The sequence below is a fragment of the Hyaena hyaena genome, unplaced genomic scaffold (assembly GCF_003009895.1).
Source record: "Hyaena hyaena isolate Hyena2069 unplaced genomic scaffold, ASM300989v1 scaffold_241, whole genome shotgun sequence".
NCBI lineage: Eukaryota > Metazoa > Chordata > Mammalia > Carnivora > Hyaenidae > Hyaena > Hyaena hyaena.
In genome coordinates, this window is record NW_024080875.1 from 2,239,506 (window position 1) to 2,261,924 (window position 22,419).

Sequence of the window (22,419 nt, forward strand, 5' to 3'; positions counted from 1 at the left end):
TACATATCCCTCCTTTAATCTGTTTTCCTTCAATATACAGTATTCAATTCATAGTTTGACAGTTCACAATTTTCAAATCATTCTTTATCCACTACCTCATTTGATACCAGAAAAGCCTTCTTTATCTCTGGTAATATTTTATTAAGTTTTATTATATTCTTATCTGGCATAGATAAGTTATATATGACTGACACAGAAATATTAACACTGTGAATTTAATACTATGGTCTTCATAGTTTCGGGTAAAATGAGTATTTCCCTGTGATCAATTTATGCTTTTTTTCTTTTTTTTTAAGTCCCCCTCATTGTATCCCATGTGCTTAAAGTGAGGCATGACCAAATACCTATTCTGGAATGTTGCTTCAGCCACAAGTCTTGCTGCTAGAAAAACAAAAGCCACTGTGCTTTTAAATACCTTTCTTATTTATACTTGGTCTCTTGGCCTGAGCTTTGACCCTCATTCCAGTGGGGCTCCAGAATCACCTCTGCCACTAGCCCAGGTGTCCACTCACACGTTTAATTAGCATCCACTGAATACCCATGACATTTATTCAGCACTGTCTACTTACCAGTCATGATTGTAGGCAAAGGGTATTTGAGGATAAATAAGGTATGGGCCATGCTTGAGGAGCCTGTAGCTTAATGAAGGTGTCAAAAATAAAACAATAACTATGACTCAGTATAATGCATACTGTAATAGAGGTGTGTGCAAATAAGTCCACAGCAGAAGTGATTAATTTTGCCATGGATTAAGTCAGGAATGTGGTCACTATGTTTTTCTGAAGGATGAGTTTGTGGCAGTTGGATATTCCAAGTGAAACTAACGGAGTGATGGAGTAACTAATAGTCTGGAGCTATGCCCGGGAAGGCAAAAGGGGAAGCTGTACACTTAAGAGTTGAGGGAGGTTATGATGAAAACAAAAACAAGTATTAGACACACATTGTGCTAAGCTTTTTACAGAATAATATCATTTATAATCATAACATTTTTTAATTTTAGAGATAGAGAGAGGATGTGCAAGTGGGGGAGAGGGAGGGGAGAAGAGGGAGAGAGAGACAGAGAAAATCTTAAGCAGGCTCCACATTCAACACAGGGCATGCTGTGGACTCAATCCCTGAGCCAAAATCAGGAGCCGTATGCTCAACCAACTGAGGCACCCAGGCACCCCATATGCTCATAAAAATTTTACCAAGCTGACACTCCTGTTATCTTCACAATCATGGTGGAAACTAAAGTTTGGAGAGTACTAGCAACTTGCCAAATTTCACTGTTAGGAACTGGGAAGATATTATATAACAAAATAAGGAATGTCCAGAGACTGACCCTCCATACTGAATGGGATATAAACAATAACTATGAGCATTTTAGTACTTTCCAGGGAAATACTAGTCCTGATGAAGTCAGAAATGAAATCCAGGCCATCTGACTGCAGACCTGTGCTGTAAGACTTATTCTGTGCTATCATTAAGAAAGTAAAACTATTGACTGACAATAAAATATGAAGGGCTTTATCCATATGCAGTAAGGAACGATGGAAATTAGAGAAGGGAAATGATGGAGGATGCAAACATAATTATGTCTAGAAATATATAAATGGCAGCAATATTGAGGGGATGGGAGAGACATACATCAGGAAGATAAGTTGTTATTGTAACAGCCAAGGCAAAGTCCCAAACTATGACACTTAATGGTGGAAATGAAGAGAATTTGATAAATCTGAAGGATATTTAAGAAGAGAATTGATAGGACTTTGTGAAAAAATGGGTTCCATTGTGGAAAATGAGTTAAAGGAAATTTGCGTTTCTAACTCTTAGGATTGAATGGATGGCAATGTGCTTATCTAAGATTGTAATAAGGAAATAAGACAGAGGAAAAACTAACTTTATTTTTTTTAATCTTTATTTATTTTTGAGAAAGAGAGAAAGAGTGTGAGCAGAGGAGGGTCAGAGAGAGAGGGAGACACAGAATCTGAAGCAGGCTCCAAGCCCTGGGCTGTCAGCACAGAGCCTGACACAGGGCTCAAACTCATGAAACACCAAGTTCATGGCCTGAGCCGAAGTCGGACACTTAACAGACTGAGCCACCCAGGCGCCGCAAAAACTAACTTTAATACTTAGTGATTTGTGATTTCTTACTCCTCCCAAAGTGATTTGTGATTTCTTACTCCTCCCAATGTTCTGTTTCTTCTTATCCCTTTCTCCTTCCCTCTGTATTATTTAATGTTCATCAATTAAAGCAAATTTCAACATTCAGCTAGCTCACTTTAATTTTTATTTCTAATAACACTCAAGTGTCTGAAGGCTCATTCCTGGAAAGATGTTATCTTCTGCAAACTTCTTTGCTTTTGCAGATGTTGTGTTTCCTACCTAAAATGTCTTCTCCACAGCTTGCTTGCATAGTAAACACCCACAAACCCATTTTTCAGGGCCTCAAGCAAATGATGCTTCCGTGATTGCCTTCAGAGACAATGTTAACCACTACCTGACAGACTCCCATAGGAATCTGTTCATAGCACCCATAGCATGTCTCATATTTAAATTGTAATCATTTGGTTACATATTTGTCTCCTCAACAAAGGTGAGGTCAGAGACCGGTGCTTTGCATTTTCTTGTCCCTCATGCCTAGCAGAGCACCTGCCAAATAGCACAAGCTCAGTCAATGCCCACTGAGTAAGAAATTAATAAGTTGACCAGTGACATAAGGATCCACTAACATATAAGCTTAGTATAGAAAGGTGACAAAGACTATGGTGACTCCTCAGCATATGGACACCACGGGCAAGGAAGCCCTTCCTGCAGCCACATGCATCCTTTCCAGGGCAGGTCTGAAACTTTACCTAGAGTGAACCAAAAACAAGAGAGGGCTGATGGTATCCTTATGAGGAACACAAGGGAAAAACATGTCCTGGATGTGATATTAAAGAGAAACTGGGCCTTTCAGTAACTTCCAACTTCCATTTTCCATATGTGATTTTAACTTCTCACATACTACCTTCTAATCATTTATTTGACCCCCTCATTCCTGTTCGTCACTCTCGGATCTGGGGTTAAATACAAAAAAACACTCTCAAGGGCCTATCCAGGCAGGGTTGTCAGATTCAGCAAATAAAAGTACAGGATGCCCAGTTAAATTTAAATTTCAACTGAATAACAAATATTTTTTAGTGTAAGTATATCCCATGAGACATATGGGACATACTTACACTAAAAAATTACTCATCGTTTATTGGAAATTCACATTTAATGGAACATCCTGTGTTTTATTCTATAGCCTTATCTCTGGTTTACTTTCTGCCAATGATTAAGAAGGCACTCTGTATCCTGCACCTCAATACATCAAATTGAGCTACAACAGAGGTGAATAAGGTGGTTCATACCTTCATTAGAAATCAGAGGGAAATCTAGAGACTAATGGGAAAAACAAAGCAGACACACACAGATCTGTGAGTGAGCAGGCAAGTGACTGCAAGCTTCCTTGTTTGACCCAGGGTTTTTGCCAGTAGCAGCCTGGAGCACATTCCCATGCAATATAATGTAATAGTTAAGAATATAAACTTTGAGGAGCGCCTGGGTGGCTCAGCCAGTTAAGTGTCCCACTTAAGCTCAGGTCGTGATGTCATGGTTCGTGGGTCTGAGCCCCGCATCAAGTTCCATACTGGTGGTATGGAGCCTGGTTAGGATTCTCGTGGTCTCCCTTCTCTCTGCTCACCCTTTCTCTCTCTCTCTCAAAATAAATAAATAAACTTTTTCAAAAAAGAGTACACACTTTGAAATCACACATCCTTGAGTTTGATTCCTTGCTGTAGTTCATATATAATTTTGTAACCCTGGGCAAATTACTTAATTTCTCCAAGCTTGAATTTCCTCCTATAAATTAGGATAATAATAGCAGCCTCCCACATGCTTCACTGATATGTTGCATCTAGGGTGATACCTAACCAGAGTAAGCAACATTGGCCTATTATTATTATTAACCCTAATGCTGCTTGCATGGCTAACTGTCACTACATCCTCTGGGACAATTCAAGGTAGAATAGGATAGGACACGACTGGATAGAATAATAGGATAGGAGAGGGTAGAACAGAATGGAATGGAATGGAATGGAATGGAATAGAATAGAATAGAATAGAATAGAATAGAATAGAATAGAATAGAATAGAATAGAATAGAATCAGTTTCCCACTTATGTTTTACTTAGTATGTACCAGGCCTTGTGCTAACTGTATGCGTGTATTTTCTCCTCTGATCCTTGTAACACCCCTGAGAGATATCACTATTCCTACTTTGCATATACTGGATCTAAAGCACAAATAAATTGGGAGATATTTCTAAGGTGATAAGTCACACAACTTGTAAGTGGCACATCTGAAATTCAAACCCAGTTCTGTCCGATACCAAAGCCCATGCTTAACCAGTAATAATACATACATCAAAATCTTTCTGTGAGATTTCTACCCCATATTGTAATTCTTTACTGCATAAGAACTCTGATGACTTTCATTTATGCATGGAAATGTCCACAGGAATTAAAGAATTCCATATTCTAGTTTCTCGTATCTTCTTAGCAAACTAGAATGGCACTCCAAGGGAAGGTCCTTATCTTCCTCTTCCCAGTCTGGATAAAACCATCTTTCATCATCTCAGTTTTTCCTCTACCTAAAGGCATACTCATTTGTTTATGCCATGAAGGCTAAGTCAGAGCTTCTCAACTGCTATTAAAATGGCACACATTAGGGGAGACTGGGCGCTCAGCTGGTTAAGTGTCCGACTCTTGGTTTCAGTTTAGGTCAGGATCTCACAACTAGTGGGTTCAGGCCCCACACTGGGCTCTGTGCCACACAGCTTGGGATATTCTCTCTCCCTCTTTCTCTGCTCCTCCCCAGCTCATGCATGCGCATTTTATCTCTCTTTCTCACAAAATAAATAGGTAAACTTAAAAAAATATGGAACATATTAAAAGCTCCTTATTTACAACAGTCAAGACATAGAAACAACCTAACTGACCATCACTGGATGAATGGATAAAGAGGTTGTTTAATACACACACACACACACTCACACACACACACACACACACACACACACACACACACACACCGTGGAATATTATTCAGCCATAAAAAATAACAAGGAAATTCTACCATTCGTAACAACATAGATGGAATTTAAAGGGATTTTGTTAAATGAAGTAAGTCAGACAGTCAAAGATAAATATTGTATGATCTCACTTATATGTGAAATTTAAAGATAACAACAGCGGCACCTGGGTGGCTCAGTTTAGCGTCCAACTTCAGCTCAGGTCATGATCTCAAGGTTTGTGGGTTCGGGCCTCCCATTGGGCTCTGTGCTGACAGCTCAGAGCCTGAAGCCTGTTTCATATTCTATGTCTCACCCTCTCTCTGCCTCTCCCCAGCTTGTGCTCTCTCTCTGTCTCTTAATAATAAATAAATGTTAAAAAATTTAAATAAAATAAATAAAAATAACAGCAAAAAACCAAACTCACAGAAAAAAGAGATCAGGTTTGTGGTTACCACAGACAGAGGTTCAGGAAAGGGGAAATTGTAGGAAGGTGGTCAAAACATACAAACTCCCAGTTATATCAAGTACTAATGACATAATGTACAACATGACTACTATAACACATAGGGAAGTTAAGAGTTATCACAAGGAGAAATTTTTTTTCTTTTTTCTTTCTTTTCGTTGTTATCTTTGAGAAGATGGATGTTAGCTAAGCCTGTTGTGGAGATCATTTCACAATACGTGTAACTCAAACCAGCACATGGTACGCCTTAAACTTATACAGTGATGAATGTCACTTGAATTTCAATAAAACTGAGAAAACAAATATCAGGTATTTTATCTGTCATCTCCTATATCCTTAAAATAGTGTGGACAAATAGGCAGGAAATTATAATATGTCCCTGTTTTACAGATGAGGAAATCGAGAGAGTGGCATTAATCATTTGCCAACATCACAGATGTTAACTGATAGAACTATTACACAAGTCCAGATTTCTTTTCTCAAAATTATTCATCGATTCATTTCTTTAGTATACTTTTGTTGTGTATCTTCTACGTGTAAGGCTAGACTATTCTGGAAACCAGAGCTGTCTCAGTGAACAACACAGACCTGAATCCTTCCATCCTGGATTTTAACATCTCCTGGGAAGAGAGACATTAAATAGTAATAATAATAATTAATAATAATAACAAAGTGCTATTGAAATGCTAAGAAGGAGGAATACAGAGTGGATAAAAGATTATGCTACAGGGATCTCAGATTAGAGAGTCATAGCTTTCCTCAAAAAAAGAGGGATTTTTAACTGAAATCTGAAGCTAAAAGAAATAAAGCAACAGAAGATATAAAAATACAGCAAACACAGAAAATTGAGCATCCGGCCTGGAGGGTATTTAGTCAGGATTATTCATTCATCACAATGAATCAGTGATACTGACAGCTATCAAATCCAGCTGTCCTGCCCCTCAAAGGGGCATTATTTCCTTGACACCAGACCACTGAATCAGGAACTTGTCTGCATGCCTAATTTAGATGGTACCCTTGAAAAGCCAGCAGGCGTCTTTCCCAGGTTACAATATTCAGAGTCTTTGCTTACCTGTACAGTGTTCTTATGGTGAATTAGAGCACCCTGAGGGCTCAAAGCTTGGGCAAATCATCAGGCATTGTTAGCCTTTTCCATGTGAATACAGCCACATTATCGGGGCCCATGGTCTGGCTAATAGAAGAAGCTTGAGAGTTATTTTCTCACTCATACCACTGGACAAGCACAGTGCTCTTAAGCAGTGACTCTGGAGGCATAAATCTAACTTGTTGAAAGCTTCCTATTCTGGACAACTATCTCTAGATCACAATGCTTTGTACTGGAGAAACAGTATGGTTTGGAGAGATCTGGAAGGGCCCCAGCAGAGCTGCCTGATGGCTTTAAGAGCAGTGTATTGCCTTGTAAGAGTACTAACCTGGGAGTCTGAGGGCCGTGTCCTAGCCGTGGCTCTGTGACACCAGACAAGCCTCCAGTTTCCACACCTCGATGAATATGATAGAGCCCTCTGATACTCAGTGTGTCAGTTTTGGTCAGTTTATAAGTTTAGGAAGGTTAGTTAGTTCCTAAACGAGGGCCTCACTCCAATTAACTAAATGTAAAGTAGTTATCAGGATAACCAATATCATATAGGCTTGCACCAAATTTTACCCCCTTGAGTATTTGTATTCCAAAAGGAGAGTATTTTACACCTGAGATCCATAGTAGCATCTCAATCCCAATATTCCTTTACGCTGAGTGAAAAAATTTACTTTACTTTTCTTTTTTTTTTAATGTTTGCTACATGCTTTGAGTGACATGTATTCAATTCTGAAGAAGACAGTCTTGCCCCTAAGGAACCCACAGCGTATTGGTGGAGGTGGTAAACACCTGACTATCAGGCACATAGTGAAGCATCCACCTCTGTTGGGGAGAACCAGAGCAAGCTTCCCAAGGACCCAAGGTCAAAGCTGAGTCTAATTAGAAGATCCACACTAAAGTCCTTGAAGATTCAGGAGTGAATGAAACACTCTGCTTTTAAGAAATCCATGGGCTAAAGAAGAAGAGAACTCAAATGCTTAGTTCTCAAACAACATGTCAGGGTTCCAGAAGGCAGACAACAGAGTAACTGTCTGGAGTGGGGTGAGATCATCATCATCAAGAAGGTTTCACAGGGAAGGGGGCATTTGAACCTGAGCCAGAGGAATAAGTAGAAATGCTCTAAGGGGAGATGAGGGGGAGCATATCCAGGGAAAACTAAAGAGAATGAGCTAAAGACATGAGGCTGTGAATGGGCGTGCCCATGTGCGGACAAGCAATTAGTTCAGAGCACGGGAAAATTAGCAGAGTACACAGGGAGGGAGGAGGGGTGTAGGCACACCTCACCAGTCTGATTTGTTGCCTGCTCCCTGGCCCTGCATTGTTACTCTGCCTGATATCCATCAAATCATCAATGCTGGCCTTGGAAGTCCCTCTAAAAGAGTTACTCCCATGCTGTTTACAAAACACACAGTAGGAAAAATCAGCATGGTTTTTCTTCCCCTGTATGAAAAACTTCTGGTTTAAAAGACAGGGCAGGGTTTATTAGTAGAGATCCAAGAACAAGCTGCGCAGATATCTTGTGCAACCACCTAAATTCCATAGCGGGTGATGTCACCTATAAATGCCCTATAAATGGAGGAAGTCTTTGGGTGCATCAGAATGATTTATCTGCCCAGATACCCAGTGCTACAAGCATGGCTGTCTCAGCGCTGCGGCTGACGGTGGTCCTGGGACTACTGGTCTTCATCCTGACTTGCTGGGCAGGTGAGTGCTTCTGACCTCAGCTCATACAACGTGCATCATCAGCCGGGTTTGCAGGGAGGTGGTGGCACTGATCCGGAGCATAAAGGGGAGAGGGGGGAAGGGGCCTTTGGGCAGTGCAGAAAGAACACTGGACTAGGATACAAGAGGCAGATCTTCTAACAAAAACAAAGTAGGATTTTTATTCGAATGTGCTTCAATTACAGCCTCTACCCTCAGTGAATGAATGAAGTTTGGAATGACCTTTTTTCTTACATATTCATGTGATACAGTAACACTATCATATTATAAGTTTCTTGACAGCCAGGAGGGGAATTTATTTTTTGATGATTCTAACTAATAATGTTTGGAGCTAAAAAATATGTATAATCTGGAGTAAGACTCCTAGGCCTGGTTCTACCATTCATCAGAAATGTGACTTCAGGCATGTTACTTGACCTCTCTGGCCTCACGCATTGAAGGAATTATCAATTGTTAACTTTCTCATAAAGTTATCATGAAAATTAGAGACACAAACTGTAAAAGCATCTGGCCCTTAAAAAGCACCCAGTAGATATTAACTGCTATTGTTATCACATATTATCTCATTTGATTCTCATAATAATCTTCGTAAGTAAAAAGGCCAAGATTTATCATTGTCCTTTTGGCAGGCTGACAAACAAAGCTTGAAGAAGGAAAATCACTTGGGCATAGACACAGGTAGATATGGCATGCCTGGGTCTGAAACCTCAGGTCCCTCCATTCTGCCCATTATGACTCAGTGCCTACTCCTTTTTAAAATATTTACTTTTTAATGTTTATTTATTTATTTTGAGAATGAGAGAGAGAAAGATAGAGAGCAAGCATGTGTGTACGCATGAGAGGGAAAGGGGCAGAGAGAGAATCCCAAGCAGGCTCAGCACTGTCAGCACAGAGCCCAACATGGGGCTCCCTCTCACAAACAGTGAGCTCGACCTGAGCCAAAGTCAAGAGTCAGATGCTTAACTGACTGAGCCACCCAGGTTCCTCATGCCTACTTCTGTTATGCCTGTTCCGAGGACATAAGGGACCACAAGGCAGCTTGCAAATCATTACTTTTAGCCTGCAGAAGATGGTGAGTTCTTGACTGGTCTCTATTCAGAAGGCTAGAAAACCGACCAGTGCAAATATTTAGTAACAGAACCTTTTGAACTGTTCTAAATGTAACTTAGCAGAACTCAACACCCTCGGCCCCCCACTGTCCACCAGCACAACATACAGGCAGACACTAACGGAATTACCACAAAGGTGGCCTCAGACACTATCGTGTCCGTCAACTACTAACATAGTCTCTACAGTAACAAGAAAGGTGAGGTCCTAAGGACCAGTCCTCAGCTTTCTCTCATAAACCCTGAAACTGGTTAAATCAGTTCACTGCCTTGAACCTCAGTTTCTTCATCTGTAAAATGGGCCAATAATCAACTTCACCTGGTCAAATGAATTTGCCTTTGGAATCACTTTGTAAACTATAAATACTATACGAGTATCAGCAGTACTATATTTTTTTCAGAACTTTATAATTATATTGACTGAAAAACTCAACAAAGTAGTTAATGTAAATAAAGGTCAATCCATATTATATTTGAAAAGAAAAAATGTTCTACTGTCAGCTTTAATAGTTTGTTTCCAGTATGTCAAATTTCTTAATTTTTATTGTGTTTATTTTTGTTTTTCAACATTTTCAAATTTCTTAATATTTTAACCACGTTTTAAAATTTTTATAATCTCCTGAAGCACTAGAGGGAAAAGCTACTATTAATCATTTTGTTGCTACTATTATTATTAGCATATTATTATATTTCATTATATATGTGTCCATTATTATATATGTTATATATAATTTATTATATATATGCACCCATTTCATTATATATGGGTATATATCCATAATAATGCAGCAAGCATTTATTGTGATTTACCTTGGGCCTGGTACTGTGATAAGTGGCATACATATATATACACGATATATAGATATGGGTATATGCATATATATGCATATATGTCCATTTTATATATATTATATATATGGAAGATATATAAAATATCTTTCAATCCCAACAGAGTAGTTAAGAATTCTGTGCAAAGTTCCATGGCGGGGTTTTTTTTGGTTGAAAACAGGAATCAAGCTCAGGTATATAGGATGCCAAAACATATGGTCCATCATACTCTAATACCTCTTAATATAGATGTGGTCCAAGGACTGGGGCCAAGGAGCCAATCTTCACACATATTTCAAACCAGGGCTCTTTGCATATTGATGGGCTAACATTCAGTATCATATTAAAATAAAAAGCCAATAAAAGTAACTTGTGATGCAAGTAACCATATAACAACACGGTAAAAAGGAACTCACTTTTCATGCAAGGATTTGCTATTTTGTACCTGGTAAAGGTCTTCAGGGGAAAACTGCTTGAAGATAGTATTATATCATGTAGATAAACACGCTCTGTGGAGTTAAAACATTTAGGTTCAAACCCTGGCTCAACCACATTCTAGATGTGTGATTTTAGGTGAGTCACTTAACTTCTCTGAGCACCTGTTTTCTCTCCTATAAAACTGTTGATACCTTCACTGAACAAAATAAAGATTAAGGCATGTCATTAAAACACTATCCCAGTACCTGCTCAATTAAATAGGCACATTACAAATTTGCGTTATCTTTCCTTATTCCTGTGATGAGAACAGAACAATTCTGGTCACTGAGGTGGCCTTTACTTTATGTACTTTATGTAAGGATCATGTCTAAGATGTTCATTCATATTTCAACTCTTAGCATATGCTATATATATAATAGTAGGCTCAAAAAATTCTTATGAATGAAAACACTAACAGTTAAGTGAACAAATACTTGGTAACTGGTCTACTGATTTTGGTTATAGGTCCCAGATTCCTGCTCCTCTCAAATCTTTTGTTGTGGAATAGTAAACAACCAATGTTTGCAAAATTGAAAGCCACATGTTTTGACTAAGAGTTTCTATTTTAGGATATAATACAGATGTGAGGCTTCTAACGTAACTTTTGACAGCCTCCATGCTAAAAGCTAGTTAGAGCTTCTTCATTCAGAGTCAGGGGGAACAGTGACTAGAGGTGGAACTCTTTGAATCAAAACTTGTGGTAGGGTTACCATATGAAATACAGTCAAATTTGAATTTCAGATAAACAATGAATAATCTTTTAGTTTAAGTATGACCTAAATATTGCATGGTCATTTTTTAAAAAATGGTTTTTATTTATTTCTGAGAGAGAGAGAGACAGAGACAGAGACAGAGAGAGAGCAGGGGAGGATCAGAGAGACAGGGAGATACAGAATCAGAAACAGGATCCAGGCTCTGAGCTGTCAGCACAGAGCCCAATGCGGGGCCTGAACCCACGAACCGTGAGATCATGACCTAAGCTGAAGTCGGATGCTTAACTGACTGAGCCACCCAGGCGCCCCTGCATGGTCATTCTTATACCGAAAAAAGTACTTGTCGTTTATCTGACACTTAATTGGGTATCCTATATTTTTATTTACTGAATCTGGCAACCCTATGTATGAGGCTACAATAAAACTAAAAGACAAAAATCCCACTTCATCCTGGCACCAGGGTCCTGAGGGGAGGCCACTTGAAGCTACTAACTGCCACTCTTCTATTACTTTTAATCTCCTGAACCACTGAGACCACGACGTAAAGCCAAAACACTCCAAGGGAACTTACATGTCACCAACCTCACTCCCTGGACCCTTGGTCCTCATTCCAAAAGGCATTTGATTAAGAGTTATGGGTAAGAAACCTGAATTTATAGTTCAATCTTCTCTTGCAATCTGTGAGGTCTCCTGCAACTCACTTAACCTTTTCAGTTTCCTAGTCCAGTAAACTAAGACTGCATACCCCATAAGACTGGTCAAGGGTAAAATCACACAGCATTTGCAAAGTCATTATTTACTATAAAATGATGTACAAGTGATAGAATTTCTCCTTGTCATCATCCTTATTATTCTACCTTCAATCTTATAACATACTTGTGGTTAGATCATAACTTTTCTGTCAAAGACTATACAGCTCATTTTTGTTTGTCATCTATGTCTGTCATAGGAAAATGAGAGAATATAAAGAAAGAAAGATATTTCTATTGTTAAAGGGGAAGGTATGCTGTTCAGCACAGTGCTTACAAATCCAGATTTTAATACCAGGCATGGGACTGAATTCTGTTTTGGCTGCTTACTAACTCTGAGACTTTGAACCAGCTCCTAAACTTCTCTCAACTTCCACCTCTTGATCTTTAACTTGAGATAATAGTTTTGCCTACCTCACAGGGCTGCTGTGAGAATAAATGATGTAACAATACATTACCTTGTCTGACATAGGTATATGCTCAATAAATGTTACCAGTTATTATGCCATCATTATTATCATTACCATGGGACTGCATGGAGAAAAATACATTCAAACGGGCATTCTGTATTTCACTCCTGAAACTGCCGTTTACTAGCTGCTTAACTCTGGACAAGTTACTTAACTTCCATGAACTTCAATCTTCTCAACCAGAAAGGAAACCAATGTCTACCTAGGTATTGATACCTGTTGTTTTTAGGAGGAAATGAGATGATCCAAGTGACGACTTTGGCCAGGGAGGCATTAAATGTTCAATAAACATAACTGTACGAGGCTGTATAATTAATGAAAGGGGGGTAAAAAGCAGTCTAGGGGCTCCCTTCAAAGGAAAGAGGCTTCCATTTCTTGTTGCAGAGAATCACCTCTGACTTTCTGTTTTGTTTTTCAGATGACAAACCAGATGACAAGCCAGACGACTCAGACAAAAAACCAGAGCCAGATTTTCCAAAATTCCTAAACCTCTTGGGCACAGAGATCATTGAGAATGCAGTGGAGTTCATCCTCCGCTCCATGACGAGGAGCACGTAAGCACTGAGACAAACCTTGCTTTTGTCCAGTTTGCTGTTGGTAATGACCCATTGCATTAAAATGAATGAGAAACAAAACTGTGGTGTATGACAATGTATTATTTGAGTTGAAAAGTACTGCTCTACCTTGAGATATATTTGCATCTGAATGAATTTCCCTGAACTCTTTTGGAGTGTGCACATTCCCAACAAGTGCTTCCATAAAATATTTTGAATCTCAGGATGCAGTAGGAAGAAGAGCACTGGACCAGGGAACAGAAAGCCAGGCTGGGTGACCTTGAGCAAGGCCCTCCCTTGCCTAGTGCCTCAGTTTCCTGATCTGTAAAGTTAAAAGAATAAAGGACCCATCCAGAGCAGGCACTCTAATTCTTTGGTGAAGGTGATGAGTTCATTAGTGATAGATGTGGTGAGTCCCGTCTTTATTTTCTAGTTTGAGAAACTGGAAAGGGTTAGCAGAGGGAGTAGTTGATCTCTCCTCAGAGACAAGGTAGAGAAGCTCTCATATGAATGTTGATGATGAGGGATTGCCACCATGGCAGTGCACACAGCCCATAATCTTCCCAGTCTTCTCCACCTTCTCCTACACCCCTGTGCACAACTCCTAACACACCTTACTCCAGTCTACACAGCTCTGATTTTCACATCTACTTCACCCTGTTCTCATTTGCCCCACAGTAATCTCCCCACTTTCAGCTCTCTGGGATTCAATTTGTTCTGAACTTCCAGGTGCTTTCGATTTCCACCTCGATGAGTCTCTGCCTCTAATTCTCTCCTTCCTAGATCCCTAAGAAGAGTGACAATGTGTGCAGTATAATCCCCTGAACAATTTAAACAAAATGAAGTTTCCTTCATCCCATCCTGCATCTTCCTAGGACAAAGCAGTAAACAAGTTTTCTGGTGATTCTGATATCCCATCAATTTTGAAAGCCTTTGATTAGATGCTCTGGACCTTGAAGGTCCGCATACCCTTTAAATTTTTATTCACATTTTGTGTAAGTGTGCGTCTTTGCATTTTTCTAGGGAAAATGCCTCTGACTTTTATTAGACTCTCAAAGGGGTCTATGACCAATAACGGATTAAGAATCACTTCTATCTAGAAGTAATTAGGGGTCATATTGTAATCTGTGATCTGCTAAGATCAATATATTATTGTGGATGGGCAGGTTCTGCATACCATCCTTATGCACAAATTATTGAAACTCACAGATGTTTATTTTTATATTGTTATTTTTCCCATTGTGGTTGCTTTTGCAACTGCTGAGTTCCCATGACTGTTAATGTAAACAAGAAGAAACTGACAAGCAAGCAGAAGCAACGCCCATTATGTACAAAGCACGTATTAGACTCCAGTTGAACTCCTATTGTTGTAAATCAAAACAACAGAAAGCAAGGAGCTGAAACAATAATATTTCTTTTTATTCCTTCCCTGGGGAATTCCCCAGACATGAAATAGCACTTTTATTTTTCTCTGTTAACCCTGAAATCTCACTATGGAAATACTGGAGAACTGCTTGCTGTCAGCTCTGGGTTCAGGAACGACACCTCAACTTCAACCATGTTCTCTTTTCCTCATTGTTTTCTATGTAAATGATGTTCTTCCTGTTTCTGGAACTTAATACCTCTCAGGCTCTCTGCCCTTGCTTTCATTTCTGTCTAAAATTCTCCTTCCTTCTCTTGTGACTAGTGCTTGTCCTGCAGCTCATCTAAAAGTCACCTCCTCAGAGGAGCACCTGTGTGGCTCCGTCTGTTGTGTCTGACTCTTGAGTTCGGCTCCGGTCATGATCTCAGGCTCTGTGCTGATAGCATGGAGACTGCTTGGGATTCTCTACTCCTTTCTCTGCCCCTGCTCTGCTGGTGTTCTCCCTCTCTCTCTGAAAATATATAAACTTAAAAAAAAGTCACCTCCTCACTAAACAATTTTATAACCATTTTTATTAACACTACTTCTTTCATTCCCTAGTTTTCTATTACTTTATCTTATGCAATTATAGTGCGATTATAACATATATCAGCATCTTTATTTTTAATCATGTGGCTATATGAAACTAGGGACCAGATCTAATAGTTTCTGGTGCTAACACAGCACCTTACAGGTTAAGTGAGACCCTTAGTAAATAATTGTTGAATTGATTAATTAAAGAAAGGTGTCTTTGAGATCAGATCTAAAACCCATTAACAAAGTTTGACTGAGAAATCCTGAGGGATCTTTCTTGAAAGACACAGCAGTCCTTCCTCAAGGGAAAAATCTAACTGTCCTTTCTCTGTCCACAGGAAGATCATAAATAGAATGGGGGTGAGGAGAGGGAGGAGATCATCAAAAAGTATTTCTAAGCACTTAGTATATACAAAGTAGGGACAGAAATTTTGAAGGAAAAATCTCTAATGTAAATCCCTTCTCAAAGATTTGCAGTCCTTATGGTACAATGACACAGCAAAAGCAGTAATGACTAATATGCTAAATAAAATAAATGTCAACAAAACATCATAGGCAATTTCTAGAGAAAGGAGCTATGATTGATACCAGGATGCTTAGGGATGTGTTTATAGCAAAAAGTAGAAAGAAAGTGATGGGAATGGGATACTTCATAAAGATGAGAATTGTCTTTATTTACTCCAATATGTCTTGATGCCTAAGTACTGTGTTAGATTAGATACGTGCTTTCAGGACAATGAATAGAAGAGCTCACCTCCTCCATTCTGGATTACTTTAGAGCCATGTGAACTGGATTCTGGTCACCATTGTTCTGAAAAATACACATATTCTTAATTCCTCTGACCCCTCAAGAAGTCTCCAATCCTTGTGAATTTCCCCTCACCCGCTGGGTTTCCATGACATGACATTTTCCTGTTTCTCTCCCTACCTCTAGCCATTCTTTCTCATTCTTTTTGTATGACTTTTCTTTATGTATCTTCCCCTTAAACATTACTCCTCAAGGCTCCAAATGTAACCTGCATGGGTTTTTACATGAGGAAGTACTGGAATCCAATGACTTCCAAAGTCAGATATCTATTGCCTTTTTTTTTTTTTTTCTGAGCTACAATTGCTACCCAAATCCATCATCCCACAAACCTGCTCCTCCTCACATGCTCCATATCTCAGTAAGTCCCCACCCACCCAGAATCCGGATACCTCAGGGTCTTTGTGGATCTCTCCTGCGTGTTAACACCTGCGTCGCATTGCTGACTATTCTACTTCTAATTTTTTTCCCTATATCATTCCTTTTCTTCAACTCCACTGGCTAGTTTGCCTGGTGGAGTCCTTCATCACTTCTTTACTGAGTTCTTTTTATTAGATTTATGATGAGTTCCACTGTTTCTGTCCTCACTCCAAACCATCCTCTACTTACTGCCAGAGTTATACAGCAAAAACACAAATTAAGTTCTATCACCGCCATGCTTGAAACCTTTTTTAAAAAATTTCCAGTCTACAAAATCAGAACAAATGCATTCCGCTGGTGTGAAATGTTCTTCCCTGAAGCCAATCAATCACATATCTCGCTCCTAAACTCAAACACCTGATGCCCCTAATGGCAAATGATTTGTTTCAGAACTGGTCATGTTTCTGTGAATCTACAACATGTTTGCACATGGCTCTTCTCTCTGCCAGCAAGGTCTGGTCCCCAACCCCAACTCCATTTTGTTTACCAAGAAAGTCTAACCATTTTCTAAAGTCCAATTCGAAGACAAGCCCTGTGAAGACATCACAGACCCCTACGATTACCAGATGCAATTATTCATACTTCGGATTTCATTATGCTTTGTAAGAACTTTCATATTGATTTTCTTTCCCTCCAGGGGTTTAAACTACTCTTATCTGACTGTGTCTATTTTTTTCACTAGACTATCAACTCCTCACAGGCCACATTTTAATCATCTTTATCTTTTCAGTACACTGGTTCTAATATTAACTTCTGATTCTGGAGATCCCAATTTTAAAAATTCATTTATCCATTTATTTATTATGTATTTAATTCGAACATTTATTCTATATGCCAGGCACTGTTCTAGTTACTAGAGATATATTACCAAACAAATACACCAAAATACCTGTCTTATACAATTTATATATGAATAGACAACCAATGAATAGGTTTGTTGGCAGATTAAAAGAGATAATCATGCATAAACAGCTTGCAAACTACATGTTATGGAAGTCTTAAAACTTATTTTATTTATGACATAGGAGAATCTGCAGGAGAAAACAGTGGCTCAAACATTGTAACACATTCTATTGATGATTCTAATATTATTGCTTAATCCACTTTTTTCTCTTTATTTCTTTTATTTTTCAAGAGGATTTATGGAATTTGATGATAAACAAGGAGAACATTCATCAAAGTGACTTCCCCAGGTGATTTTTAACTTATAATTTACAACTAAAATAATAGCATATTGGACAAAGAAAAAGGATCTGTCTTATTTTATTTGGGCACCCCAATGCCTACTTATAAGCAGAAAAAGTGGGGTTTTTTGGTTTGTTTTTGCTTTTGCTTTAGTTTCCTTTTTTAAATTTTTAATGTTTATTTATTTTGAGAGACAGATCAGAGAGAGCAAGAGCATGAGCAGGGAAGGGACAGACAGAGAGGGAGAGAGAAAGAATCCCAAGCTGACATCATGGAGCCCGATGTAGGGCTCTATCCCATGAATTGTGAGATCATGACCTGAACCAAAATCAGGAGTTGGATGCTTAACCAACTGAGCCACCCAGGCACCCCTCCATTCAGACTATCTTAATTACAAACAGCGACATTATTATCAGGATACTGAGGGTTTCTCACTGAACCCCAAAAGCTCCCAAGGGACTAGAATGGGCCCACTTACATGGGCTCAAAATAGAATGGCCCATGTAATCACGCAATTAGTTACTCATGAGAGGAGTGAGCTCTGCTGAACCTAATTCCAGGAAGAAAGACTAACAAGCTCTGTAATCCCATATGGTTGTATTTAGATTAGTGCCCCCTTATCTGTGAGGGATACAGTCCAAGATGCCAGTGGATGCCTGATACCGTAGATAGTACGAATCCCATATATACTATGTTTTTTCCTCTACGTACATACCTATGATAAATTTTAATTTACATATTAGGTGCAGTAAGAGATTAACAACAATAACTAATAATAAAATAGAAGAATTGCGCTGCAAGAAAAGTCATGTAAATGTGGTTTCTCTCTCTCTCTCTCTCTCAGAAAATCGTACTGTACTCCCTGTTCCTCTTCTTGTGATGATGTCAGATAATGAAATAGCTACATGATGAGATGAAATGAGGTGAATAACACAGGCAGTGTGATACAGTGTTAGGCTACTACTGATGTCCTGACACATCAGAAGGAGGATCTGCTTCCAGACCTCTGTTGAGTGTGGGTAATGGGAACTATGGAAAGGAAAACCACAAATAAGGGGGAACTACAAACAATACAGTTTGAGCACTCGGAAACACCTGCTTTTTCCTTATTCTCTTCTCTCCTGAAAATGGATATTAAAATATAAAAACAGAAATGATATAGCTGGGAAGGTAACTGTTATATCAGTAGCTAGCATGCACTGAGTATGTACTGTGCTATGAAGCATTAAGCTGAGGGTTATGTATGTAGTACCTAATTTAATTCAAACATCACTGTGAAATGGTATTCATCCTTTTCTTTAATTTTGTAAGTAAAGAATGTGACCAAGTCACTAACATGGCCAAGTTAGTAAGGGAAGAGGGAAGGATTTGAACATAGGCAGCCTGATTCTGAGGTGTGCCTTCTATCACTAAGCAGTTGTGCTAGTGGAGAGCAGAGAACAGCATAGGAGGAGGCAGCTGAAAACACTATGTCATCTTACACTTGCCTTCAAGGTGCCCATAGAAATAAAACACTACCCCTTTGGTTAATTGAGTTACCCTACATGCATCTCCACGAAGCATGGCCTTTCTCAACTTCTATTTCGTATCTTGCCTAGGAATGCTTCTTTTCCCTACTGTCTTCATTTCATAACCTGGGTCTTAGTATGTAAGCTCAGGAAGCTACTATCACATTACCCAGGAAGTTTGCCCACTCTTTTCCAAGAGCTTCTAAGGACAGAAATCAGTCCTGGGCACCAGATTCAAGACAAGCCCAACCCAGACTCATCTGATTCTCATGCCAATACCAGCTAAGTTTCTAAAAACATTCACTTATCTTTGCATTTATCCATTTCCATCATTTCAGCCTACCTCTTGTTGCAGGTGTCCACCCCTTAGCTGATTCATTCAGGCTGCTGGGATACACCTCTAACCATTGGCGCCCACACACTGAATCTTCAGAGTGCTACCCTAGCAGTTCAGTATATAAGCCAGTCCAACAGACAAGGCAGTATGAAGTAGAAAGAGCAAAAGACACAAGGAAGAAATCAGTTCAACTTCTAACTTGACTACTTATTGGTTGTCAGTTGGCCTCCTTAAGTTTCACTTTACTCCTTATGAAAATGTTAAAAATCTTGGGAACTTAATTGTTCCAGGTCTTAATGCCAGACTTTTTTTTAACTGTGTATAAAAAAACTTTGAGTAGACTCCCGAACCAATTACAGATGCTCTAATGGGCATGGAGGAATGGCTCAATTTAGGGGTATTAAAAAATTGGCCTAGAGAGAAGGAAGCCTCCAAAGCAAAGATTACATTTTGAATGGTTTGATCAGGAGTGTCTTTTAAACAATAGTGACTGTGCATTTAATAAGTAGCTTTAAAAGTTGCACATGTGTGATAATTGCCGCATCTAATCAAAAGCCAGTCACCACTTTAGAACTAAGTGACTCACAGTAATGCCTATTTCTCCAGTATAGAAGTTCGAGGTATTTCCTAAATTAAGATAGATAAATAGATACTAGATAATTCTTCTACAACATATGCTCTTTTCTTACACATTCCTTCATTCTTCTAGTGCTTATTTAATCTGTACCTACTATGTGTCACACGCTGCCAGTGCTATCAAGATAAATAATGATGTTCGGCCATTGAGAAGTGGATAGCCTGGGCTATCAGTTAGCACAGTGCACCCCAGGACTGTGGAGGGAAATGATACAGTTATGTATAAAAGTGTCTTGGGAATGCCTTTGGACAAGGAGATAAGGAGAAACACCTGGAGGAAGGATTGGTCATTAAAAGACCTTTACAAAGAAGGTGAACTTCCGCACACATTTTCAGATCATGAACAGAGAGGGGGTAAGGTCTCAAAAGCAAATCACCCAATAGTTGGACACTTAACTAATCTGAGACCCTCCCAACCTCTGCTCAATCACATTGATATAATCTCTTTATCTTAATAGTCTTAAAATCATATTTCTTGTTGTCCAGCATCACTTGAAATATATCATAGGGATTCAAGTCCCCTAGTGTCTTAAGTCACTAGACATCTTAAGGTATAAATTACCTTTCTTATATTAAAAAAAAATCTGACGAACCTCACTAGGCTATTATCAAAGAAGTAAAAATTAGGAAAGTACTTTCTGAATTCTTAATTTCTAATTACATGTTTTGAATTAAGAAAAAATATACTATGGACCCACATGATCACATGTTTGACTTACTGAGTCAGAACTTCCAAGGGAGGGATCTGGGAATAAATACATGGGGTATGTGTTGGGGGGGGGGTACTAAATTCATTTCATGCTCATGCAACTGATGAGCAAAATGGCAGTTGGGCATGACATTACTTAATATCCACTTCATGATGTCTTATGGGAAAAGCTTCTTGTAGAATTTAGAGGGGGAAAAAAACAATTGCCCTTCCTAAAAACTGCTTCTTGTATTCTAACTGTAAGATTTATGTAGCATGGCCTATTTCTTTCATTTTCATTTTTTTTTTAATGTTTATTTATGTTTGAGCGAGAGAGTCAGAATGCAAGTGAGGGAGGGGCAGACAGAGAGGGAGACACAGAATCTGAAACAGGCTCCAGGTTCTGAGCTGTGAGCACAGAACCAACATGGAGCTTGAACTCATGAACCATGAGATCATGACCTGAGCCGAAGTCAGATGCTCAATCGACTGAGCCACCAGATGCCCCTCTTTTATTTTCTTTTCCTGTCAATCCAGAAACTCAAAGTGAAACTGATGGCTCATATCATCCCTGAGTTTAACCTGTGTGCATTCTCCCTTCATCCCTGTTGCTGATTCTTACCACATATCTCTTGTATTTTCATTTTTGTTGTTGTTGCTTACTTCCTCAAATATGTATTATAGTTGATTTCATTATAAATCATCTCCCATTTTAAAGTGCAGGGGCATGAAAACATTAAAGATTAGAACCTCTGTATTTTTCTTAAATCTTAAACCCTCTATAGCTGGTAATTGTTTCCCTCTATCTGGCTTGTGTTTCTAAGGACACACCCAACATGGCTCCAGAATAACCCAAGAGCAGCCAGTCCTGCTTTTCCAGTTCTGCTTCAAGAGTCTTCCAGGACAGAGGCCCCAAAGCAGCTCCATGCAAGTTCTCAGGATTCAGGACCTGGCTCAACCAAACACAGCTTACTCTGGACATCCTGACTTTGCCTTCTTGCCTCTCAAAGTCAGAGGACAAGTGTCCTCTTAGGGGTCAAGTATCCCAGTCGAATGAGAAGACTTTTGTTGGTGGTAGTAGCAACTTTCCTGAGCATCCTTAAAGTTTTTAATGATGCAAGAAATATAAAATATATAAAAGTGATTATTGGCCAGAATAACCAAAGAATGGTTCAAAATAAGAAAGCCAAAGCCCAGATAAAGTAACAAGTCCAAAGTCACACAATCAGTAAATGACAAAAAGGAGATTTGAAATGGACTTCAATGAACAAGCTCTTAAATCCTAAAAATGTTTGAAGTGTCAGAGTTAAAAACTTCATCTATCCCTTTTGGAAAGACTTTCAAACACACCTGAGCCTATTCTCCTGGTCTAGGTAAACTAAAAACCAACAGGTTTTTTAATTAACAAGATTATTACTGTTCCAGAGAGTCTTTATTGTTCTCAAAGAATAGCACTGAGTGTCGGGGATGGAGGAGTCCTGGAGAAGTCTAGAGCAGTTCTTACATTTGCTCTGTCACCTCATTACACAGAGGCGGGTCCCCAGTAGCCACTGCTTTCATTTTTGTCCACTTGGTCATAGAGGATCGAATGCCTGACCCAGCTGAGCCAAAAAGATTCTCCCAGGATTACTGATGTGGACAGTAAG

At 39.1% G+C, this 22,419-nt stretch overlaps 2 protein-coding genes across 3 annotated transcripts in view; one reads left to right on the forward strand and one right to left on the reverse strand.

Annotated features, from left to right (window-relative positions):
• The window catches only part of SPINK5 (serine peptidase inhibitor Kazal type 5), a 271,657-nt gene that overhangs the window by 195,051 nt on the left and 54,187 nt on the right, over nucleotides 1-22,419 (reverse strand). The window lies entirely within an intron of this gene.
• CUNH5orf46 (chromosome unknown C5orf46 homolog) lies at nucleotides 8,274-17,603 on the forward strand. 2 transcript variants are annotated; one of them, XM_039244508.1, is made up of 4 exons: nucleotides 8,274-8,343; nucleotides 12,945-12,953; nucleotides 13,123-13,258; nucleotides 17,555-17,603. In XM_039244508.1, exons 1-4 carry the CDS (start codon nucleotides 8,274-8,276, stop codon nucleotides 17,601-17,603), a joined length of 264 nt encoding a protein of 87 aa, XP_039100439.1. The 2 variants fall into 2 exon arrangements, 1 of the variants encoding a protein (XP_039100439.1); XR_005530543.1 differs by lacking the exons at nucleotides 8,274-8,343; nucleotides 12,945-12,953; nucleotides 17,555-17,603 and adding an exon at nucleotides 12,759-12,910 and having other exon boundaries at nucleotides 13,123-13,188.

Coding starts and splice junctions, on each gene's coding strand:
- CUNH5orf46 (XM_039244508.1), top strand. CDS start 8,274: ATGGCTGTCTCAGCGCTGCGGCTGACGGTGGTCCTGGGACTACTGGTC. Junction 13,259..17,554: donor CGCTCCATGACGAGGAGCAC/GTAAGCACTGAG, acceptor TTATTTTTCAAG/AGGATTTATGGAATTTGATG.